General features: G+C 43.4%; 2 protein-coding genes across 4 annotated transcripts in view; both read left to right on the forward strand.

Moving 5' to 3' along the window:
* LOC113010984 (protein FAM151A) overlaps nucleotides 1-26,286 on the forward strand; it is a 509,869-nt gene that overhangs the window by 238,455 nt on the left and 245,128 nt on the right. The window lies entirely within an intron of this gene.
* cdh6 (cadherin 6) overlaps nucleotides 1-26,286 on the forward strand; it is a 71,683-nt gene that overhangs the window by 27,868 nt on the left and 17,529 nt on the right. For all 3 annotated transcript variants that reach the window (XR_003270409.1, XM_026150347.1, XM_026150349.1), the window contains exons 5-9: nucleotides 523-696; nucleotides 1,827-2,014; nucleotides 2,628-2,878; nucleotides 21,299-21,435; nucleotides 24,022-24,143. Coding sequence is in view for 2 of the 3 variants with exons in the window: in XM_026150347.1 (XP_026006132.1) it covers nucleotides 523-696; nucleotides 1,827-2,014; nucleotides 2,628-2,878; nucleotides 21,299-21,435; nucleotides 24,022-24,143 (872 nt within the window). In the remaining variant the exon portion in view is untranslated. The remainder of the gene's footprint in view (nucleotides 1-522; nucleotides 697-1,826; nucleotides 2,015-2,627; nucleotides 2,879-21,298; nucleotides 21,436-24,021; nucleotides 24,144-26,286) is intronic.

The following is a 26,286-nucleotide window of genomic DNA, read 5'->3' on the forward strand; positions in this document are numbered from 1 at the left end:
ATAGACTAGGCTCTAGCACGTGACCACAGAACACACAATGCACACGGGAAGACTGAGACAATAAATACACAGGAGAGTGAAGTGGACACAACTGTGAACACAGCAGGGACAAATCAGGAGTAACAAGACAGAAGAAGCAAAACTGAACATAATGCACACAGGGCAAGGAAGTGTCAAAATAAAACAGGAAATAAACACTGAAATCAAGACCACTTAACAGGGACAATGCTTGTGGAGCTCAAACATGTGCCTAAAGACCCATAGAACAGGGAACATAGAACTATAATAGAAAATCAATCAAAAAAACCCCAAATATCCTAAAAACTCAGATCATGACCAAAGGAAAATTGTTGTGCCACAGATGGTTGGTTTGTTTCTCCTCCACCCAAAACAGGAATGAAAATAAAGCCATATTACATCTGAAGACGTGCATATTAATTCACACCAGCAACACGTCAGCACGATGATGAAAAACAAAATGACTGAACATGAATTTAGATTACAGTTTTGTTTTTTGTTCAGGTGTGATCCGGACAGCCCTGGGTCCTGGTGACATGGACCGTGAGCAGAGGGAGCACTACCAGGTGGTGATCGAAGCCAAGGACATGGGTGGACAGAGAGGAGGCCTCACTGGGAGCACTGTGGTTAAAATCACTCTCACTGACGTCAACGACAACCCTCCCCACTTCACTCAGAGTAAGACAGCAGCACAGACGAAGCACAGTGTGTATACGAGTGATGAAACACACACAGCTATTAATTATACTCAGTTCAGTTTTATTTCTAATCAGCAACAACAGCTTTCTCAAGGCTCTTTATATTGTATTGTATTGTATTGTATTGTATTGTATCTTTATTTGTTTCAGACATATAAAACAAAAAACAATATATACACACTACATATATTTTCATTTACAGATACGAATATATATGTAGATATACACACACACACACGTATGTGTTCAGATAAACAAAAAATATATAATGAAATAAAACAAAATCGTCTGACATAATGTAACAATGTTTGGTCTGAAAAGGAGTAGGAAGAAGTATGAACATACTTATTAATTCCTACCCCTGCTCAACATCTTATTGATCCCACATAATTCACCTAATTCCCATATTGTAAGGGAAAGGAAAATAATACAAGGAAACAATACAAAGAAAAGAGAGAAAACCCCAACAATCATATGACATCCTTTGAGCAAGCACTTTGGTGACAGCGGGATCGAAATAAACGTCCTTTAAACAGGAAGAAACCTCCAGCAGAGCCAGAATCAGGGAGGGGCCATCATTGGTTGGGGTGAGGATGGACAAAGACACGCTGTGGAGAGATCCAGATATTAATAATAACTAATAATTAAATGCAGAGTGGTGTATGAACACATAGTGAGTGAAAAAGTTGATTGAAGAAGAAACACCCAGTGCATCTTGGGAATCCCCAGCAGCCTACACCTAGTGCAGCGTAACTAAGGGCGGATTCAGGGTCACCTGGTCCAGCCCTAACTATATGCTTTAGCATGCATTCAGGTTTTTCTTTAATGTTGTCAGCTGTCTGTATCTTGTTTAAAGCCTTTTAAGAATCCCGTGAATCCCTTTATCAGATCTTAATTCTTCCCCAGGGTTTGGTACTCTATCGCCCCCTGTGACATGTTTTTGTCCTGCACAATTGAGAGAATTATTCTGCAGCCATAATTCTGTCCAAAAACATTCATATCAATTGACAAATTGAATATAATTGGGAGTTAAAACAAAAACTAGAAAACCCCAGACACCTCCGTCACCAGAGTGAGTCCCACCGATGTGACGGAGCTGACTGTTTCCAGGTATATACCAGTTCAGAGTTCCTGAATCGTCCACGTCCGGCTCTGTCGTTGGGAGAATTCAGGCCACTGATAAAGACATTGGAAAGAACACTGAGATGGACTTCACCATCATCAGCGGTGACGGGATGGAAATGTTTGACATTTCCACTGACAAAGAAACACAAGAAGGACTCGTCACTGTCAGAAAGGTGAGAGCAACTAACCAGTAAACATTAAAAACGGGACTTGAAGCGTTGGGGGTCAAATGATGTTATAATAGAGACCAAAAGAAAACGTTCTTGAGTCGCTGTGTACTGAAAAAGCATGAGTCAAACTATCCATAGCTTTGGCCACCTTCAGATAATACTGGCTTCTTATTTTGTATTGATATTTTTCTCACATCACTGGTTGGCTTGAAATGAATTGATCAGAGCTCACACTTTCAGCTCCTAAGGATCCTGCTAACTAAGTCTGTTTTACATATGCTGTTAAAAATACAAAGCCATGCCGTGTTGTAGAAATGTGTCCTCACAGAGAGTGTGTGTCAACATTGATACAAACTGTTTTAGTGACAAACCTCTGACCCACTATCACCACAGCAACCTGACAGCACCAGCTGCTGTTACAGATACTTTACATGACCATGCCACACTTGTATACACTATATGTATGTATGTATGTATCTTTCAAGCTGTTGTCTCATTTATCTGTCTACATGCATTTGTTGGCCTCAGTGGACATTGATGATTGCCATTGTTCAGGCTGGCTTTGTTTCCACAGACATCTTTACTGAAAGCAGTCGTTCTCTCTTTGCCTTTGCAGCCTTTGGATTATGAGAAGAAACCATCATACACGATCGAGATCCAGGTCCAGAACACCCAGGAATATGTTCGCTTCGTGTCCTCAGGCCCAAAAGACGTGGCTACGGTTCGGTTGGCCGTGGATGATGTGGATGAGCCGCCTGTGTTTAAAAAAGCCAGCTACCTGTATGAGGTGAAAGAAGATGTTGCGGTGGGCACAGTGGTGGGCTCAGTCAGCGCCATGGACCCCGACAGAGCTCGCAGCATTGTCAAGTAAGGCTAAATGTCTTTTTCTACTCCAACCACACCAACTAAAAAAAGGAAATTATATAATGGCAGTTTTGAATTTCAGATTGTAAAGTCTCACTGGTCTCGAGAGCTAAACTCCAGCTTGTGTTTATACAGACTACAACTTCTGCTCAGTCGTTTTTTTCTTGTGGGCTTTAATGTTTTAAGTTCATGAGTCGCTGAGTTTACCACACGCTACCATTATGTTTTGTGTTATAGACAAAGATGCTTCTTAACGTCAGAGCCTTAGTACTTTTGTTCTCGTATTTAGACAGAAATCATATATGATATCTATGATTGCAAAGCTCAGGCAGAGATGTCGGAACCACGAGAGGAAAAGTGTATATTCCACAACATTCGAGAGAACCTTGGGGTTAGTATCAAGGATATTTGGCATGCAGACTGGAAGAGTCAGGAATTGAACCACCAACCTTCCAATCAGCAGATGACCTGCTCTACCTCTTGAGCTACAGACCCAATGCAAGTTGCATTTATGGTAAAATTAGCATAAAGTTCAGGTTTTGGATAAGAGTTTGAAACCTGCTGTGATGATTAAATTTAAGGGAAAGAAGCTTGAAAATGCATGAACATTTCTCACAAAGATAATCAAATCAATCAATCGAAAGGTTTATTGTCATTTCGTATGTTATTTCAAAAAATACTCTGACTGAAACGAAATACTGTTTCTCACCAGCCTCTACAGTAACCAATACAATTTTTTTTAAAAGTCAATGATAAATCGCAGTAATAATAAGGATAAATAACATCGATTCGTAATCTAAATTCTAAAACGAGCTCAGGTCTAAGCAGTCACACTCATTCAGGTGGCAGCAGTCCTTTCATAGAAGAGGATCATTAGATCAAATAGTGTGTGTATAGCTGTGTGAATAGCTGAGTGGGTGGGGAGGGGTGCTCTTGTACCTCTTGCCAGACAGCAGGAGGGAGAACAGGCCATGAGAGGGGTGGTGGGAGTCTCTGATGATGGAGGTAGCTCTGCGTATGCAGCCCTGTTTGTAGATCTCCAGAGACGAGAGAGGGGCACCAACAATCCTCCTGGCAGTCTTAACCATCCAAAGCAAGATGTCAAACTTTGTGTCAGGATGTTTTCAAACATGTGTGTGGGTGTGTGTGTCCTTCGCCCTACAGCAGGGGTCGGCAACCTTTCTGATGACGAGTGCATGTAAAATTTACTAATGCAACTACTGATTGCATTAGCAATAAATTGAATAACGCTCTATGTTAACAGTTACACACACGCTTCATCTCTTTGCTCTTGAATGCTTTGCTTCTTATATTGATTTTTATTGATTTTTATGCTGATTTTTTCCCTTTTTTCCGTGTGAGCTTACCTGCGATAACTTCTGGACACTTGTAGATCATTAGGACTAGAGTGTTCTTAACAGAAACAGCAACATTTTATGGTTACCTTGTCCTCAGCGCTCCGTGTGTCTGTGGCCTAGACACAGCTGAAGCCTGATTACAGCGTCTGGGCACCGAGCAGCCTCAATAGCCTAGAAAGGTGCTAACCGCTAGGCTAACTAGCAACAAGATGCCTTCCCTCTCCACAGATGACTACCACAGCCTCCTGCAGAAGATTGCAGTACTGGAGACAAAAATTCATTGCTTAGAAGTAAACGTGGAGGTAAATGGACTGTGTGGAAATGAAACAACCTTGCCTTTGATTCAAAACAATGGCGATGAGCAAGCTAGTACACAGCTAAGGAGCACAGATAACATGACCAAGAAAGTAGACTCTGTGCACTATTATAAATCCTCAAGTGATAATCCCCCCTTAGACTGTCTTGGTGCAAAACCAAGACATAAATCATGTCTCCTGGAAGGGGGAGGACGTATCACAGGCAGGGCACAGCGAGCTGAAATCTCTGAAACCGACTGGCCTTCACTTCCTATGAGACAGAGAAGCTCTTCTACCCCTGTATACGGGAGGAAACAGGACTGGACAACCGTGAATAGGAAGGTTAACAACAAACCTCCAAAACAACTGAATGTGAAACTGCAGAACAGATTTGCTCCACTATCAAAGGACCCTGGATCTATATCGGACAACCATCCATCTAAAAGCAGCGAAATAAGGTCTGAAAATCTGTTGAAAAGTGAAAGGCCACAGGGAAAGCTAAAGGCTAGGCCTGAAACTCTGATTGTGGGTGACTCTGCCGTAAAGGATGTACAAAGGATGTGCGGTAAGAACACTAAAGTCCTCTGCTTTCCTAACGATATGGTCAACAACCTGAAGGAGAGAATTCTTCAAATTGCAGATGAATATCCAACTGTGACAAACATTGTTCTGCATACAGGGTCAAACGATGTGTCCAAACAACAGTCGGAGGTTCTGAAACGGGACTTTACTAGATTATTAAATACTGTAAACTCTCTGAATGCAGCTGTATTCATCAGTGGACCTGTACCGCCGGTCAGAGGAGGAGACGAGAGATTTAGCAGGTTGTTTACACTGAATAAATGGCTTATATCAGCATGTGCTGACCACTCAGTGCATTTTATCGACAACTTTAATATTTTTTGGGAACGCAGGCATCTGTTCAAAGCAAATGGATTTAATTTTAACAAGTCAGGGGTGAAACTGTTCACCTCCAACTTGTTTTATTCCATACGTCATCCATCCGTGCTTGGTGCCAAGGCTGAGATAAACGAGGAGTTATCTCATAAAGAGGAACAAACAGTACTCCAAGAACAGACAAAGCCCAGCAGAAACCTTGAGGAGGAGCTCCATTTGCCCCCACCCGGGAAGAGCCTCAGAAAGGAGAGACATCTGAGGCAAGAAGAGGGGTCCCTATTTGCCTCCAACTCTCTCAACAACACCAACGACCAGGACCAGGGACCACGACCTTCCCCAGTCCCCCAAACCCCTGACAGGCCATCACCCTCCTCCCCCTCCCTTTCTCCCTCCTCCCCACACCTGAAATTCACTGAGGAGACGATGGAGCGGGTCAATGCTGGGCTCAGATCTACCCCCCGTCCCAATCCCTTTTTGTCCCCCATAAACCCCCCACCAGAGCGGCCAAAGGTTCGCCATCGAGCCCCACCCTCAACAGAGCAATCGAAGTCACATTGCCCAGCCTCGCCCCCCTTAGTTCCTCTTCATGCTCTGTCTCCGCAGTCTGATATGTGATATGTGAAGGGTCCGGGCTGTGAGGATTATGGCAGTGGTGACTTTTCCCAGGAGAAGCTGGGACCCTGTTTACTAGAAGGTTTTAAAATTTCTGTACTTTTAGGTGACAGGAGACATGTGGCCTGGTCAAAACACAGAGAGCTGCACTCTAAAAGATCTTTAAACATAGTAAACATACCTTGTGTGCCACAGACTGCTCCCAAACACGAGGGGACAAGTAATACCTCTAAAACACTTAAGTTGGCTTTATTAAACGTTAGATCTTTAGCTGGGAAAACATTTTTAATTAATGATTTAATCACTGAGCACAGCCTTGATTTTATGTTTTTAACTGAAACTTGGTTGGACCAAAGTAACAGTGGAGCTGTTCTCATCGAGACGACCCCTCCTAACTACAGTTTTATCAGTGAGGTCAGGGCGAGCAGGAGAGGAGGAGGGGTTGCTGTCTTATTTAATGAATCATTTCAATGTAAGCAGCTATCTCCTGGAAGTTTTCAGTCTTTTGAATATGTGGCTTTACAGCTGAAGGCCCCATCCAAAGTTGTGTTTCTTAATGTTTACAGGCCTCCCAAATACTGCACAGACTTTTTTAATGACCTCAGTGAACTGCTGTCTGTGATCTGTGTTGATTTTGACTGTGTAATTATTGCTGGGGATTTTAACATTCATGTGGACAACCCTCAGGACAAAGGGACTAAAGACCTGAGTAACACTCTGGGCAACTTTGGGCTGACTCAGCATGTAACAGAGGCCACACATAATAGAGGACACACTCTTGACCTACTGATCTCCAAAGGCCTGAGCATTTCAAAGGTTACTGTGTCTGATGTGGGCCTGTCTGATCATTACTGTGTTTTCTTTGAAAGTAAAATCTCAGCCCACACAAATATATCAACAACAGTGATCACAAAACGGTGTATAACTGAACACAGTAGTGCAATTTTTAACCAGGTCTTCCCATTAACACCTGACCTGTCCAGAGGGTCAGTCAATGAGCTCGTCAATAGCTTCAATGCTAACATGTTAAATGTAATGGACACTATTGCTCCCATTAAGGTGAAGGTTATCTCTGGAAGGAAAAAGTCTCCATGGAGAAACTCCACACTGGTGAAAAATGAAAAAAGAGAGTGTAGGAAAGCTGAGCGCAGATGGAGAAAAACAAACCTCCAGGTTCATTATGACATTTATAAAGAGAAACTTCACAATTATAATTTACAACTGAGGAATGCAAGAAGGTCCTACTTCTCTGACATCATCACTAAAAACAGCCATAATGCTCGGGTCTTATTTTCTACAGTTGACAGGCTAACAAACCCTCCTGTGCCAGTGGCAGCTGAACTTCATTCGACCATGGCCTGCAATGACTTTGCCAAATTCTTCACTGAAAAAATCCAAAAGATTAGACAAGCAATTGGTACATCAACAGCAGATCCAGAATATGTACTGTGTCCACCAAAAAACTGTTTAAACACCATGAAACAGTTTCAACCTATTAACAGCAAAGACCTGGAGGACATCTTAGGTCAACTGAACTCCTCCTCCTGCTGTTTAGATGTCCTGCCAACAAGTTTTTTCAAAAAGGTCTCAAAGACTTTAGAGTCAGACCTGTTACAGATCGTCAACTTTTCTTTATTATCAGGTGTGTTTCCAGAACCACTAAAAACTGCTGTAATCAAACCTATACTGAAAAAGGACAATCTTGACAAGACACAAATGAACAACTCAAATCTCCCATTTTTAAGTAAGATCATTGAAAAAGCAGTTTCTCAACAGCTCAGTTACTTCTTAAAACAGAATAATTGCTACGATGCCTTCCAGTCAGGTTTTAGACAGAACCACAGCACTGAAACCGCTCTGACCAAAGTGTTTAATGACATATGTCTGAATACAGACAGTGGAAAAATGTCAGTCTTAGTTTTACTGGATCTCAGTGCAGCATTTGATACAGTTGACCACAACATATTACTCAAACGACTGGAGAACTGGGCAGGTCTTTCAGGAACTGTACTAAACTGGTTCAAAACATACGTAGAAAACAGGAAATACTTTGTATCAATAGGTAACTTCACATCTGAGCAGACAAGTATCACATGTGGAGTTCCCCAAGGTTCCATCTTGGGACCCCTTCTGTTTAACATCTACATGCTCCCACTGGCACAGATAATAAAGAACAACAAAATAAACTATCACAGCTATGCAGATGACACACAAATATATATCACAATGTCACCAGGAGACCAAGGCCCTGTACAGGCTCTTGGTAAATGCATTGAGGAAATCAATGACTGGTTGTGCCACAATTTTCTCCAGCTAAACAAAAACAAAACTGAAGTAATAGTCTTTGGCGCCAAAGAAAAACGATTACAGGTCACCAGAGAACTTCAATCTATACATCTAAAAACCACAAACCAGGCGAGAAATGTGGGTGTAGTGATGGATGCAGACCTAAACTTAGAAAAACACATTAAGACAATAACAAAGTCAGCTTACTATCACCTCAAGAATATTTCAAGGATAAAAGATCTGATGTCTCAACAGGACCTGGAAAAACTAGTCCATGCATTCATCTTTAGTAGGCTTGATTACTGTAACAGCATCTTTACAGGTCTACCTAAAAAATCAGTCAGACAACTACAGCTCATTCAGAACTCTGCTGCTCGAGTCCTCACTAAGACCAAAAAAGTGGACCACATCAGTCCAGCTCTGAGGTCTTTACACTGGCTGCCTGTCCGTCAGAGGATAGACTTTAAAGTTCTGATGCTTGTCTATAAAGCTCTGAATGGTTTAGGACCAAAATACATCAATGACCTCCTGACCCAGTATGAACCATCCAGATCCCTCAGGTCATCTGGATCCGGTCTTTTATCAGTTCCCAGAGTCAGAACCAGACACGGAGAAGCTGCATTCAGCTTTTATGCTCCTTATATCTGGAACAAACTCCCAGAAAGCCTCAGATCAGCTGAAACACTCAGTTTATTTAAATCCAGGTTGAAGACTCACCTGTTCTCAGCTGCATTTGAATAAAGCACCAAATCCACACTTTAAGCTTAAATTTCAAAACTTACATTTAACTACTGATTTTATCTACTGTTCTGATTTTATCTGTTTTGATTTTATATACTGTTGTTTGTTTGTTTGTTTGTTTGTTTGTTTGTTAATTAGTTAGTTATCATGCTTTTTATTTGCTTGTTTTAATCAATTTTAAATCATGCTTTTTATTTGTTCTTGTTTCTAATGTCTCTGTAAAGCACTTTGAATCACCTTGTTGTTGAATTGTGCTATACAAATAAACTTGCCTTGCCTTGCCTTGCCTATATAGAACAACTTTATAGAATTATATTTGTTCACAGATGTTGGCAGCTGTCAGCGAATAGTTATCAGCTGTTTGGAAACAAAAAAAGACTTTTTATCCATAACAGCAAATGAACTGAACAACAGAAAATCCAAATGCTATTTATGGTCTCCTCACAACAATGATAAGAAAAATAAACTGGGCCAATACGGCATGTTTGTTAATACAGAGACACACATGTTAATGTGATCTCTGGTCTCCCACTCAGACACACAGGTCTCCCAGTGTCCAGCATTCAGACCTGAGGACTCGTGTGAGAGAAAGTCTGCTCACACAGACATGTAGAGCCAAACACTGTCAATAAGGCCTCTGCAATGTTCTGAAGACAGTTAAACCTGTCAGGTAGTGATGTCCAGCAGGTGAACATGCAGCTCCATGAACACACGCACAGCTGTGGATTCCAGCTGCGTTCGTAGTTCTGCAAACTTTGACCCCACAGAGTGTAAATTCTGTCTCGATCTATGGATGTATCCGTGCATTTCCGTAGTGCTGATGCTGCGCTGAGCGGACAGTTCCTGCCAGCTAGCAACGTCCCTCTCACCGGTAGGCGAAGTTATTTTTTAGCCAATTACAATTTGAATCTGGTAGTTGGGGTTGTTAGCTAAGATACTGTCATTAAGAAGAGGCACAACTAATGTGTCTATGCGAGCTAATGTGCGATGTGCACTGCTGGCCCGGCCATTTATTTTTTAATGCACCTTCTCAGATTAACTCACTGCGTGTCGTGCCCAGGGCTGGACTGGGACAAAAAAACAGCCCGGGCATTTTGACGAGAGACCGGCCCCCCAGGTATTAAAGCCATAAAGCCTTTGAATGAAAACGCTGTTGTGACAGTGATGTACAGTCTTGTTGGTATATGTATGATTTCTATACATTTTACATCAGAGAAAAACTTTGGTTGTAAGATTCAGATAATTATTTATTAAAAGCATTTTAAATGATAATAAGAAAGAAAAGTATTTCTTTGTGCCCCCCTCTCCCTGTTAATGCCCTACCTGCCCCCCTGGCAGAACTAGATCCGCCCCTGCACAGTTACCAGCTGTCAGCTACATAAAAAAAGGATCCTGGTGTTATTTGTCTCTCAGAAACAGTTCATAACTTCGACTCATTCATGTCACCTGAAAGGTAAACCTGTTTCTCCATCACAGCTCTGATGGTTCAGTAAGGACATCTCCTGGTTTCATCTTCATGTTTCCCTCTCACCACATATCCAAACCAACATCATGACCAGCAGCTTTACAGCTGTGGCTCCAGCAAACATCAGCTGATACTAGAAATTAATATTAAATAAATTCTAACAACAGCTGATCAAGCTTAAACGTGCTGCTGTTGTTTAGCGCGACATCCACTGGTTTCCTGTTTCTGGCGCAAAGTGGGCGATAAATAAACAAGAGAGCCGATCAGCTGATCATTGATCAGTTTCATGATTGAAGTAGAAACAGGAGAGAGAGGGAGAGAGAATGAGAGAAGAAGAGGCAGCTGTGCAGCGTAATGACAGAATAAATCCAGCTTTGTGTCTTTTTCAGCTCAAAACGAAACGCGTAATATTTTCTCTGAATACGAGACGATTCCATTTTTTACGGAACATTTGGCAACTCTACTAACTAACCTTATGAATAAAATAATGTTCACCATCAGTAACATCATAGCACCCACCCAGCTGTATAGAAACTCCGTCATGCTAGCTAGCATGCAGCACGAGTTATTGTAACTGACGGTAAAAAGTCAGCACAACGAAAATAAACTCCACCTGAACTTGGTTTATATCTGACCCAGATAGACTGCAGGTCATAACTTCTTACCTGAAGTTCAGTTCACCTGATACTCGGACCGGTGGCCGCCTCGGGTCTCTCCTCCTCCTGCCTCCCCTTTCTCTCATCCACCTGCTGCCTCTGTGGAAGCTCTAAATAACTGAGTTATTTTTACACATCTGCCAGCATCTGGCCAATTCACCATCCCAGTATGCCCAATGGCCAGCTATGGCCGTGCCATCAGTTAACCCTTCGCGTGCCAGCTGTGGCGCGTGTGCCCAGGGTTGCCGACCCCTGAACTGCAGAGAGTGGAGCAGGCAGCAGTCTCTGTCGATCGGCTAGAACAGAAAATCCAGTCCAAGTTATTTCGACAGTAGAAGACAGGTGAAGTACTACCTACAAATGATAACAATTTATTACTTTAAGATGAAGAAGTAAACCATGTTCCGGCTGTGTGAAGTGCGGCTAAACTACTGCATCTATGCAAGCACCTGCTATCTAAGCAAAGTCAAATTCAATCAATTACATTTCTAAATATAAACTTTCTGTAATACCTTTATGTATTCCTGGCAAAACAGTCGTACAGACTATACAAAGTCCATAAGCTGGTCTCCAGCATGTGATATGTGCTTCTGAAGAGCCTGATTTATTTGTTTTGGAGATTATGTATCAGAATTTCAGGAGCAGGACCACGCCTCCAAACACGCTCCTTCCTGTTGTCATCTATATAGGTTCCTCCAGTTCTGCAAGCTGATCATTCTTGTTTACGTGCCCCTCCCTCCCTCCTTGTTCTCAATTCTTTAACTTCTTCATTTCTATTTAGTGCATGAGGATCTTCCAGGCCTGGGAGCCGTCGCCAGTCCCCTTCAAGGCCTTCCCCAAACTGCAGCTCAATTCATGTCCAAGCTTCACCTTTACCTACTAAAATGCTGTCAAACCTCAAATGAGGAAGTGGGCCCAGCGAGTGAATTTAGAGATCCCATTCCTCCCTTTCATATACGCTGCACAGCTACCAGAACTTAAACACTTAAACAACCACCCAGAACGTTTTACGACGTTAGAAAGTTATCTTTTTGACACACACACACAAAATACAACTGACTCCCACGATGCCTCCTGCAAGCAGTGGTCTACAGGAGGGCTCATGTTGCTCCTTCTGTAGGCTCCTGGCATTAAGACCCAGCTACCAGACATTGTCCCTCTCCAGCTTCCTCCTCCAGGGTGGGGTAACCCTATCCCAGGGTAGGGTACACTGGTCCCTTGGTCTTATTTTATCTATAGCAGTGGTTCTTAACCTTGTTGGAGGTACCGAACCCCACCAGTTTCATATGCGCATTCACCGAACCCCTCTTTAGTGAATTATTTTTTTTTTTCAAATTCAAGACATAGATATGTTTTTTTACTGGTGCACAAAATGAGCCGTACGTGAACATCACCTTGTTCAAAGAACAAAACCAACACAATGCATGAACTTACAACAAATTACATACCTGCAAATCAGTGTGACTTCTGCTGTTGCCTTTGAGAGACCAGTTCAGATATGCGTGGCTTCACCTTGGCAAGTGCCAGTCTCATGTCATTTTCACAGAAAAGTCTGTTCCTTTTCTTCGTTTTTATGTCCAGCATCGTCGAAAAGGATTGCTCGCAAAGATAGGTTGTAACAAATGGTATAAAAAAAATCCAGGGCTTTCTTAGCAATAACTGGATACTTGTCCATTTGTCGACACCAAAACGTTGAGAGTGTTGTTGTTCTGAAGAGTTGCTGTTGAACCTGGCTCTGCTGAATTTCAATGATTTCGTCAAGGTATTCATCATTGACATCTGCTGTCTCAACAGCAAACGTGAACGGCTGTCTCACCCATGCTGGATATGACTCTCTTGTAGGGAAATATCTGTCGAGAGACTTTGCAAGCTCATATAGGTGCGTTGCAATTGTTTGCTTCAGTTCCGTGGATACAGAAACATCTCCGATTCCAGACACATCTTCGATCTTACTTACACAGTTGTCCAGAAGGGGGAAGTTTGCAAAGTTGTTGTTCTCTGTTTGTCGTTTCCATAACGTTAGCTTTTTTTGAAAAGCCTTCAGGTGTTCTTCCGCTTCTATGATATTGACTCCACCACCCTGCATCTGCTGATTGAGATGATTGAGAGCTGCGAATATATCAGCCATGTACGCTAAAATGAGAATGAACTCAGGATTTTTGAAGCAATCTGCATGACGGTGTTGGTGCTCTTGCAAAAACAGGGCTAATTCCACACGCATGGCAAAAACACGATTCAGCACCTGTCCCCGGGATAACCACCGAACATTAGAATGGTACAGAAGTACCTCGAATTCAGAGCCCATTTCTTTACACAGCTCACTGAAGATGCGGAGCCTCAGAGGACTATTTCGCACATAGTTCACACATTCCACCACTGTTTTTAATACTTCTGCCATTTTTGGAGGCAAGGTTTTTGTTGCCAACGCATGCCTGTGCAAAATACAATGAGTCACAATGATGTGTGGTGCATCGGCTTTTACTAGCGCACCAAAACCAGAGTTTCTTCCCAGCATGACGGGAGCTCCGTCTGTACAAACTGCAGAAACCATGTCCCATGAAAGATTGTTGTCTCCGAAGAAGTCATCCACAAGCTTCTTCACATCGGCTGCCTTAGTTGTTGTTGTAAGAGGCTTGCAAAATAAAAAATCTTCTTTTATCATGTCATCTTTCACATAGCGCACAAAAACAGTAAACTGGCTTAGATTAGCAACGTCTGTGCTCTCATCGAGCTGAAGGCTGAATTTTGCCGGGCTTGAAATCAGATCGGCGACTACTTGAGCCAAGATGTCTTTACTCATGTCTTCTATTCTGTCGCTGACGGTGTCATTTGAAAGAGGAATTTGTGATAATTTACCTTCGGCCGCTGTTCCAAGTATCAGATTTGCCATCTTTAACGCGGCTGGTTTCACGAGTGTTTCACCAATGGTGTGTGGCTTGCCCTGCTTTGCGATCAGGTAAGCAACTTCGTACGATGCTGTGAGGATTGGTTTGTTAACGGGTACAAATCCAAGAGTAGGCAGAGTGGGCCTTTCATCGAATCTGGCTCTCTTCACCTTGAATTCAGCAAGTGTTGTGTTCTTGTATTCCCCGTCTCCATGCAGCTTCAAGAAGTGTTCCTTTAGTTTTGCCGGTGCGAGACTAGAGTTGCTCAACTTGGCGTTGCAAATCATGCAGATAGGACGCTCACTCCCATCATGTTCCGTGATACATGTGAATCCATATTGTACATATTTGTCCAACCACTTTCTTTTTTTGCCCGACATAGTTAGTATGGATTAAAATGTTAAAAAAAAAAAATCACGCGAAGTACTACCACGACATTCACATGTTGACTACTGCGCGCGCTACATTCCCCGCAGGCCTGATTGGCCAAGCAGTGTAGCATGATCGTCTGCAGCCAGTGATGGCCAGAAGGGGGCGTGTCATCACAAATTTACAAGATAATTCGGGCGTGGCTGGACCTCTGCGACCTCCGCAGTGGAGGCTCTGCCGAACCCCTGAGACCGACTCACCGAACCCCTAGGGTTCGATCGAACCCAGGTTAAGAACCACTGATCTATAGGGTTTGGGTGGCAGCCAGTGCTGCCCGATTCCCATCTATCAATGCTGGGTAGTGTCTGAGTTCGAGAGATAATGGCTAGATATAGTCGGACACACCTCAACACATGGCTTGTCTCTGGAACCAGATTCTGTTCCAGTATGAAGTTGTCCACAGTGAGAGGCGACAGACAAGAGTGGGCAAACCACAGTGTGTACAAAGCGACAGCATGTACGAGAATACAGATCAATGATCAAATTTATAATCGTATCATCAGATCTGGGGCCATGAATTATGGACAGCTGAGTAAAGAGAGTGCCTGAGCTGTCAACTGATCACCACTTGGTGGTGAGTTGGATCAGGGGAAGGGGGAAGATTCTGGACAGACCCGGCACACGCAAACATAAAGTGAGGGTGTGCTGGGAAAGTCTGGCAGGCCTTTGACAGCACCTGAGGGAGGCTGAGGACTCTGAATGGGGACTGTGCCTGTCATGGTGGTAATCCCCAAGCCAGACATCACAGGACAACAGAGGTGAAGAGAGCCGTCAAGCTGAAGGAGGAGTCATTGGGCTGGATTAGCTTGTGGGACTTCGGAGGCAGCTGATAGGTACCTACAGGTCAAGTGGAACCCGACTTGGGCGGTACCCGAAACAAAAACCCAGGTGTGGGAAGAGTTCAGTCAGACTGTGGAACAAGAATTTTAGATAGCCTTGAAATATTTTTAGCAAATCGTCAGGAGACTGATGAGCGGAAAGCAGTGCTCCAGTGACACAGTGTACAGTGGAAGTGGGCTGCTGGTGACTTCAGCTGAGGATATAGTCAGGCAGTGGATAAAAGACTTAACCCCACTGACACACCTTCAGTGTGGGAAGCAGAGTCCGGGGACTAGAGGGAAGACTCGCCCATCAAGGGAGCGAGGCCACTGAGGTAGTTAACCACCGGTCGGGGGGGTTCCCACAGGCGATACGGTCTCTCAATCACACCACCACACAGTACTGACCCACACATACAGTTCTTACACACACACTGGACTTTCTGGACTTTGGTTTTGCACAACACTGGTCACTATATTCTTCATTTCCGGTTAATACTTGTACAGCTGCTGTTATTGTGTATATATTTATTTATATTTAGATTTCTTCATACATTCTTACATAGTTCTATATTGTGTATTTTGTTGTACAGTTATTTTATTTTCAACTTTAATTTATATATTTTATCTTATTCTTCCCAGTTAAATTTACCCTTCATTCTAATTTGTGTTTGTTATGTATTTAGTAAAATCAGTTTATAGTTTGTGGCACTACTTTCTGTTATTGAGTGTAGAACACAAAGTGTGGTGTATGCGCGCATTGATATGCCTGCGCCTTGTTTTCCTTAGACTGGTTATTAAAGTAAATTCCTACAACTAAAGAAGGCGTTGTTACTTACCAGTTAAGTTATAAGAGAACATAACAGACTGGCGACGAGGATTAAAACGGATCCCCGATGTGCATTGGACGACAGAGAGGGGGAAATCCTTGTGAAAGTGGCCAAAAAGACACGAAAAACGGTTAGGGCCAAAACAACTAACCCTCCGTGTGGATGCTAGCTCACCTGCCTGGCTAAAGAGAGGACGTGAGTAACATCAATTATTTTAAGTGAAGGACGCTTATAAAAATACCGAAAAATGTCAGGAGGCGTTGGACAAATGGACGTTTTCGATAATGGCACAGAGGATTGGACAACATACGTAGAGAGAGTTGAACAGTATTGTCGAGCTAATAAAGTAGAGGACGAGAGGAAAGTTGCTGTGTTACTGAGTGTGATGGGAGCGAAAACATACAACTTGTTGCGCAGCCTCATCACACCGATCAAACCAGCTGACAAAAGTTTCAAGGAGATCACAGAAGTGCTCCAAAAACATTTCCAACCGAAGCCACTGGTTATAGCCGAACGTTTCCGATTTCATAAACGAAATCAACTAAAGAATGAGTCCACATCGGAGTACATCGCGGAACTCCGGCGGCTGTCGGAACACTGTCAGTTCGGGGAGGGGCTGTCAGATGCGCTGAGAGACCGTTTCGTCTGCGGCATGAACAATGAAGGCACACAGAAACGACTTCTCACAGAGGATAACCTCACTTTGCACCGTGCATTAGAGATAGCGATATCGATGGAGACAGCAGCAAAAGATGCCGGAGAGCTTCAGGGAAAAGGCACGGAGCCGTGTTCTGTAAACAAAATATATCCGCAGCGCAATAACAAATTACCGATGTGCTTCAGATGCGGCAAGAAGTCACATGACGCTGCTAATTGCTGGTTTAAAGAGAAAGAATGCCTGCAATGTAACAAAAAGGGGCATATACAGAAAATGTGTAAATCAAAGCAGTATGATAAAAAGAAAAACAAAATGTGGAAAAGAGACAGAAAGCTGCATGAAGTAAACGAGTCAGAGCCAACTGATTCTGAGGAGGATTTGGCATGCCTGGAACTGTACACAATGCAAGAGAAAGATAACGATGCAATATGGCTCACACCTAAAATACAAGGGATTGAGTTACAGATGGAACTGGACACCGGGTCTGCCCTCTCACTGATTTCATATGAAGATTATAGAAGCAAATTCCCCAATCTGAAACTGAAGCACACCTCGGTGAAACTGAAAACGTACACAGGTGAAAGAATAACTCCTCTGGGAAAACTAAAAGTGAAAGTGGAATATGAGAAAAAGAAATGCAACCTGGAACTTTATGTTCTGAAAAATGGAGGTGTGCCATTATTTGGGCGTGACTGGTTGAAACACATCCGCCTCAACTGGAAAGAAATAAAGTCAATGAGACTGGAACGAGGCCTGAGTGCAAATTCTGTGGATGAAAGACTGAAACAGATCCTTAATAACCATGCCCAGGTGTTCAAAGATGGAATCGGCACCCTGAAAAATATTAAAGCACAGATCATACTAGAGGACAATGCAAAACCAAGATTCCACAAGGCACGCCCTGTACCTTATGCTCTACGCCCTAAAGTTGAAGCAGAGCTTCAACGCTTGGAAGAGCAAGGAATACTCACCAAGGTGGAATGGTCAGATTGGGCTACACCAATAGTATCAGTAAGCAAGAAAGCAAGTGACAGTGTGCGGATCTGTGGTGATTTTAAGGTTTCAGTGAACCCAGTTCTCCGCATAGATCAATACCCACTTCCACGGATAGAAGACATATTCACAGCAGTAGCAGGTGGCAAACACTTTTCAAAAATTGACCTTGCCCAGGCTTATCTCCAGATGGAAGTAGAAGAGACATCCAGAAAATATCTGGTAATAAACACTCACAAAGGCCTATATCAGTACAACAGACTGGTATTTGGTATTGCCAGTGCCCCAGCAGTATGGCAACGTGCCATGGATCAGGTCCTACAAGACATTCCAGGAACACAGTGTTTTCTGGATGACATAATCGTCACTGGTGTTGATGAGGAGACTCATCTGGCTAACCTAACAGCAGTCCTGGCCAGGCTAGAAAAATATGGACTGAGGGCAAACAAAAACAAATGTGAGTTCTTTAAGGATGCCATTGAGTATTGTGGACACAAGATCGACAGACATGGGCTCCACAAAACCAAGGACAAAGTTGAAGCAGTCCTGAAGGCACCAGAACCTAAAAATGTGAGTCAGCTGCGCTCTTTCTTGGGCTTAATTAATTATTACCACAAGTTTCTACCAAACCTTTCAACAGTTCTGCACCCGCTGAACTCTCTGCTGCAACAAAATGTCAAATGGAAATGGACAAAAAACTGTGAAGAGGCATTTAATGGCGCTAAGCAGCTCATTACATCAGAGGAGGTTCTGACACACTTTGACTCCAATCTACCACTTCGCCTCGCCTGTGATGCCTCACCATATGGCATTGGTGCTGTGCTATCTCACAAAATGCCTGATGGATCGGAACGCCCAGTTGCCTTTGCTTCAAGGTCCCTAAATGCAGCCGAACGCAACTATGCGCAGATAGACAGAGAAGCACTCAGTCTAGTGTGGGGCGTGAAGAAGTTTAATCAGTATTTATATGGACGACACTTCACCCTGATCACAGACCACCGACCGCTGGTGTCCATCTTTAACCCTCAGAAAGGTATTCCAACCATGGCTGCGGCACGCTTGCAGCGATGGGCCTTGTTCCTAGGTGCACACACCTACACCATTGAGTTCAAAGGGACAAAGTTACATGGAAATGCAGATGGACTTTCACGTCTTCCACACATGCAACCCACTGAAGAACTGACTGATCCAGCTACTGTGTTTCACGTTACACAAATGGAACCCCTACCTGTCACAAGTGCTCAGGTGAAAAGGGAAACGAGCCGAGACACAATCTTGTCCAAAGTATACGATTTTACTGTGAATGGTTGGCCGTCCTGCACTGACACTCAGTTCTCTGCGTACTCCACCCGCAAAGACCAACTATCCGTTTGCCAAGGATGTGTTATGTGGGGAACTCGTGTCATCCTGCCACCCAAACTACGTACAACGGTACTGGACTCACTGCACATTGGACATTTAGGTGTGGTTAAGATGAAATCTCTTGCTAGAAGCTATGTTTGGTGGCCAGGCCTTGACTGTGAAATAGAGAACATGGCAAAATCCTGCACTGGTTGTCAGCAGACGCTGCGTCAACCTCAAACAGCACCTGTACACGCGTGGGAGTGGCCATCCGCTCCATGGCAACGCATCCATATAGACTATGCTGGCCCATTTATGGACCAAATGTTCCTAGTTGTGGTTGATGCTCACTCAAAATGGCCAGAAATCTTCCCCGTAAAGCAAGCAACAGCTGCCAGCACGATCAATAGCCTTCGGTCACTGTTTGCACGCACAGGTCTGCCACAACAGCTCGTAAGTGACAATGGTCGTCAGTTTACTGGAGAGGAGTTCCAGTGTTTCCTTCGGAGTAACGGCATACGACATATCACTTCAGCTCCCCATCATCCTGCAACAAATGGACAAGCCGAACGGTTCATTCAGTCCTTCAAGCGGTCAATGAAAGCCAGTCGCACAGAGGGGAAGCCGCTACAACAGAAAATAGACAATTTCTTACTGGCTTACAGGAACGCCACCCATGCAACAACTGGACACACACCTGCAATGCTCTTCATGGGACGAAATCTGAGATCACGTCTAGATTTGCTGAAACCAGACATTCGCAAGAATGTCCAAGACAAACAGTCTTCCATGGTGGACGCAACAAGAAACAAAACTAGATTCTTCAATGCCGGACAAAAAGTTCTCGCCAGGGACTACAGAGACCCAAGTCAGAAATGGCAGCCTGGCACGATCCTGTCACGGACCGGACCACTGACATATACTGTAGATGTTGGAGCCAACTTAGTCTGGCGTAGACATGTTGATCAGATTGTAGATGCGGAAAGCCACATGGTTCCACAGCCACCTGAGAGCACATCTACACACCAAGATTCAGAAGAGTTTGCCCTCGCTCCACCACCTGAGGTTCAGGATTTACGTGAAGCTACCGATGCTCACACACCTGAACTTACCACACAGAGCACTATGGAGTCTGACCAAATAGGCAGACGGTACCCTGAGAGAAATCGCAGAGCACCTCAGAGACTGAACTTATAGGTTTCACGTTAATTCTGTAAGAAAGCAGTTCAAATGTTTAAGAGGAAACAACCTACCTACATGTTGTAAATTACTGAGTAGGTGTCATATTTCAGTTCAAGTTAAATTATTGGTTTACAACATTATCTGAAATATTTTGATTGTTTGGTACCTATTGTGTTCATCAAGGTTGGATGGGAGGAACTGTTATGTATTTAGTAAAATCAGTTTATAGTTTGTGGCACTACTTTCTGTTATTGAGTGTAGAACACAAAGTGTGGTGTATGCGCGCATTGATATGCCTGCGCCTTGTTTTCCTTAGACTGGTTATTAAAGTAAATTCCTACGACTAAAGAAGGCGTTGTTACTTACCAGTTAAGTTATAAGAGAACATAACAGTGTTGTACAGTTATTTCATTTTTAACCTTAATTTATATTTTATTCCTTCCTAGTTAAATTTACCCTTTTTAATTTTTCATATTTATTTCCTATCTTATTCATAGCCTTTTCCTTTTTTGTTTTCTTTAGGTCACGAGCAGTTGTCCAAGCATTTCACTACATATCGTACTGTGTATGACTGTGTACGTGACAAATAAAATTTGAATTTGAAATTTGAATTTCCTTGAGTTCCTGTTTCTATGGCAACCAGTATTTGTTATTCATCGTCAGAAGTTCAGAGACTGCCGGAGAAACATTTGTAAGTAATACAGCGTATAAACAGCACGCTCGGGCTACTGGTACAGCAGCATATTAACACTGCTGTGGGAGCAAAATACCTTTAGTTGCTTTAAGATTTTGAATTTTAGCACATCTCCACAGTGTGACACTTTTTACCTGGTTCCCTCCGTCAGAGATTGATCCATTATGCTCCCTGCTGCGCTGGCTTCTTGACAGGGCGGCACAGAGAGGACGAGGCTATAGGTCATCCCACCACCTGACTCAACTTAACGTTTTCTCACCTTCTCTCTGTCTCACTTGTTAGTTACTCCATCGACCGCCGCACTGACAGGGGCCACCTCTTCAACGTCTATCCGATGAATGGATCTGTGTTCCTGCTCAAAAGCCTGGACAGAGAGACGACTGCATGGCATAATATTTCAGTTGTTGCCACAGAGCTGAGTAAGTCCAGCAGGGTCTGGGACTGTCTGCACTGCTCATGTGATATATTGATAAAGAGTAAAACTGTTAGAGGAGAGGCAGTAGAGCACAGTCTGCCATGGAGGGGTTCAACAACAAGAATCAGACCCCGGAGTATAGCACACTGAATGGGCTGATTGGAAGTTAAACCACAAAGTTTGCACATTTACAAATAAATGAACATGTTGCTCTCATTTTAATGGAGAGAGAGAATATCTAGAACAAACATATTACACATTACAAAACACTGAAAGATGAATTGCGTGTCATTGGGTGAAATAAATATTCGATGCCCAAACAAAGTATGACTTAGTACCTGGTGGAGAAAGCGCTGCTGAAAAGCCCAGCGGTAAGATATTTTATGTAGTTGGCCTGCACACATGTCAGGAGGGGGTTTGGCTCACTCCACTTTACAGACACTCTCTTAATACTTTATGTTGCTTGGCCGCTGCTTAGCATTTTCCATAAGATTGAGGTTTGGAGACTGGCCAGGCCCCCAAATAACCTTAATGTTAGCCACTCATTTGTCTTGGTTCTATATTTTGAGCCGTTGTCATGCTGGAAGACCCATCCATGACCTGTCTTCAGCATTGTGGCTGAGGGAAGGAGGTTCTCATTGCAGATTTATGGTACATGGGACCGTCCGTTGGTCCCTCTATCCTGTGGCATTAGTAGAAGAGCAACACAACACTTATTCCTAAACCTTCTCTGAATCATTTAGATGTTCAATGGCAAGTTTAATACAAGCTCTGTTTTCTTAAATCTATCTGCAAATTGGACAGATTGCATTTTATGAAAAAACATTGACAACATCATTTAGTCTAATCAGCAGTTGCCACATGATTATCTTTATTGAAGTGATGTGAGGGTGTGAGTATTTAAAGGTTGTTCTGTTATTCAAGATGGCTTCAATGTCAAAATGTAGCTTTTTCATTGGTTCCCCCTAAATATTTTTTAAAACACTGATCACAAATCTGGCCATTTTTAAAAATCTCTTTTCGTATCCAAAGCTTTCTCCTTTTTAGAACTCAAAGAAATGTGTTGCCCTTGCCCGAACCAGTCCATTTACCAGCTCCCATGCCTGTATATGTGACATCTTGAACAGGGGGACCTTGCGGGTACTATTATAAAATGGCCTGCATTTGTATAGCGCTTTTCTAGTCCCTAAGGACCCCAAAGCGCTTCACACTACATTCAGTCATTCACCCATTAACACACACATTCACACACTGGCGATGGCAAGCTACATATTATAAGACATTATAACATAGCCTTCGTAAAGCACACAGCATCATCAAGGACCACAGCCACCCAGCACATCAGCTGTTCTCCTTGTTACCATCTGGCAGACATTACAGGAGCCTGTCTGCTCGGACTACAAGACTTTGAACAAGAAAAACAGTTTTGTTTTTCCCACCGTACGACACCTCAAGCACAACACTTAAACACACACAACACAGCACTCAGAAGCTACCTGCAGCTTCACAAGTACTCTGTTTAATCTGCACTGGTCACTCCACTTTATTGTCATTGATATTTATATTTAAAAAGTGCAATACTGTGATTTTCTGCTGCTCATTCCTGTGCAATGTCCCATCTGCCCTCCCGTCATATTTCTTTTCAAGATTTTCTTATTTAATCACTAGTGTACATATATTTATATTTATAGATACATATATATTTAGTCATCTTTTCTCTTTTACCACGTCTCTAATATTTTGCTCCTTACTATTTTTCTATTATTTTCCATCCATCCATCCATCCATTTTCATCCGCTTTGTCCGGGGCCGGGTCGCGGGGGCAGCAGCCTAAGCAAAGAGGCCCAGACCTCCCTCTCCCCAGCCACCTCCTCCAGCTTATCCGGGGGAATACCAAGGCGTTCCCAGGACACGCTGGAGAGATTATATCTCTCCAGCGTGTCCTGGGTCTGCCCCGGGGCCTCCTCCCGGTGGGACATGCCTGGAACACCTCACCCAGGAGGCGCCCAGGGGGCATCCTTGTCAGATGCCCGAACCACCTCAGCTAATAAAATAATAGAACCACCAGGTGGAGGTGGTTCTATTATTTTATTTTATTATATTTTATTATATTTTCTCCTACTGTATCATGCTGCAGAGTGACTGCTGCTCGTCAAACACATTTCATTGCAATGTTGACCCTGTGCTAACTTGCATATGACAAAAAAAATAAAACTGAAAACATACCAGTGGTGTTCTTAGTGACTGCAGTCCCAACTGTGAGATTGTTTTAAGTGTATTCTCTCTGAAGACACAAGTACAGAAATATCGCCCACCTGCCCCATTCAGTGTCTGTTATAGATGATGTCTTACAGAGTCTCATTACTTCTGATCATGGGAGGAGTTTTAAAATCCTCTTCATGTTTTTCTTTAGTTTTGATCAAATTTTCACCTTCTCTCTATATGCTGCACTGGATACAGCAGAGATGACAATAAAGTTTACTTTGAATATAAGCTTGGTGAAGCTGTTACATACAGACTGTTGTGAAGGTACTGGAAAAGTTGCAAAACCCCAAAGTGACAGATGTTTTTGTGCTTTCTGTGCCTCCAGATAATCCCCGTCAGAGCAGCAGCGTCAGTGTCTACATCCGTGTGCTGGACATCAATGACAATGCTCCCATGTTTGCCACTGTGTACGAAACCTTTGTCTGTGAGAAAACCAAGGCTGGCCAGGTACTCACATACTTCATGTGTTAGCTCACTGTGTGCTCTGGTGGCATCTTACTGACTTCAAAGCCTGATTAGAGCAGAGCGGTCCCAGAGCTGTATAAAGACTAGTGACTGAGCATCCAAAATGACACCTTACAGCTCTGCCTAATTTTTATATAAAACAGATGTTGCTATAATGATGGCACCCATTGGTTAGTGTGTTGTAATCTGACTGTGAAACAAAGAACGGCTACAAACCTGAGACTAGTGACTGTCACAACGGGACTGAACGGACTCATGCACAGGCTCTGAATTGAGAACACAAGAATCTTTATTCACAGCAACACCAGGTGATCTATTTACAAAGTGGGGGAATGACGGGCTCCGGGGATCCACACATGAACGGGGGGAAAGACGCTGGAAGTCCACACACACTCCGTCCATGCTCCACGGCTCACGCTCCTCCTCATACTCCACAGAAAACACGATAGCTCACTCCAAACCTCACACACTCAATCGCTCAGGTAACACAGGGGTCGGTCCAGGGAATCTGTTCACAGAAACACGAAGGGAAGATCTCTGGGAAAACACAGGAGTAAACTGAGCTGGGTTTACACTGACGAGAGTCGGCAACGGTCCAGCGATGAGAAACACAGAGCTGCCATCTTATAAAGGGACTGGAACACTGTCGGGTGATGAGCCACAGGTGTGTGATTGCGACCAGGTGCGTGGGCCAAGGGCAGGAGCCCACAGGTGAGCTCTGCCCAGGCAGAGGGAGGAGGGAAAGAGAGGGAGGGAGAGAGCAGGAACAAAAGCAAAACAAACACATGTAGCCATACTGAGCCGAGCGGGTAGGCACAGGGTCCCTGACGGTGACTGAGTGACTGGTTTCATCAGGAAGTCTTCACTAAAGCCATAAATCGAAGGGTGGTTTTCCCCCTGCTCTCCAGAACAGAAGCGTCAGTCACTTCTTCATCTTTGGGACTCATCTTTGCCTCAGTCTTTTGTACACAGTCTGTGGTTGTATTTGAACAAAGACCGAGATGGGGCGCTGTCTTGGCTCATGTTAGCTGCTAGTAGTGGAGCTTGAGTGATTGTTGTCAGTGTGATGATCACAGCAGCAAAGATGCCCCTGTGTGCACACAGAGGATGGGTCTTTTGATTTAACCTCTGCTGGTGTCTTTTCACTCAGCCATCTGTTTTCATTGTTAACAACAGACCAGGAAGCAAACGCACAAGAGAAGAGCAGACAATGACAACAAGTCAGCTATTTCATTACAACCTGCTTTAAACGCAGGTCATTTTCAGAGACATTCTCTGATTAACCTGACGGCAGAGGAGATGTAGAAAAGCTGCTAGTTGTTACCTCAGGTGACCCAGCAGGGCTGCACTGAAAGGAAACATGTATTAGATTTGAAATAAACACAACAATCAGGTACAAGCACTAAAATAGGCTCTGGCTCCATAGTTATGTCCTATTGTAGGGCTGATATTTGGCTTGTGTTGAAGGGATTGATTGGGGCGTAACATTTAAGCAGTTTTCATTTGTCAGTCCTCGTAACAATCACTGCATGCACACTGTGTGCTTGTAGATATCGAGTAAGCTTCTTCAAAGGTCCTTGAATGTGAGAACAAAAAATAAATGCTGGTTGTGGAATAAAATTTAAGTCACTAAAGTTTCTACTCTGAAAGCAAGTGGCAGAAAAATACACATTCAGATCGTGACAGGTTTTAATAACTGACTGGGTGGAAAAATCACAGACACACTTCCTTTCACATGTTTCACATGTTTTCTGTTTAAATGATGAACATTTCACAGACAGTCATTTTCATGTTGACCTCTCAGTACGACTGAGATCAGACGGTGGGCTTGTTTACAGTCTGCCTCATAATCAGAATGATGTGTCGGTCAGCAATGTTCAGCGATATCAGATGTCTCAGCTGCAAGTGATAGAAAATAATTATTTAGGCCCAGTTCATGCTGCCAGTTAAAGTGAGGCAGCGGATCCTTAGCGTGCCCTTGGATGGTAACAGAAATGTGATGAGTGTTTACACTGTCCAGATTTATCAGCTGTTTATGAAAAATGGCAAATTCTGGAGTCGGTCCTGTAGGCTGCTGATAAACACATAACCATGAGTGCAACACACAGACATGATCCTCATAACA

The sequence above is a fragment of the Astatotilapia calliptera genome, chromosome 18, assembly GCF_900246225.1.
Source record: "Astatotilapia calliptera chromosome 18, fAstCal1.2, whole genome shotgun sequence".
Classification (NCBI taxonomy): Eukaryota; Metazoa; Chordata; class Actinopteri; order Cichliformes; family Cichlidae; genus Astatotilapia; species Astatotilapia calliptera.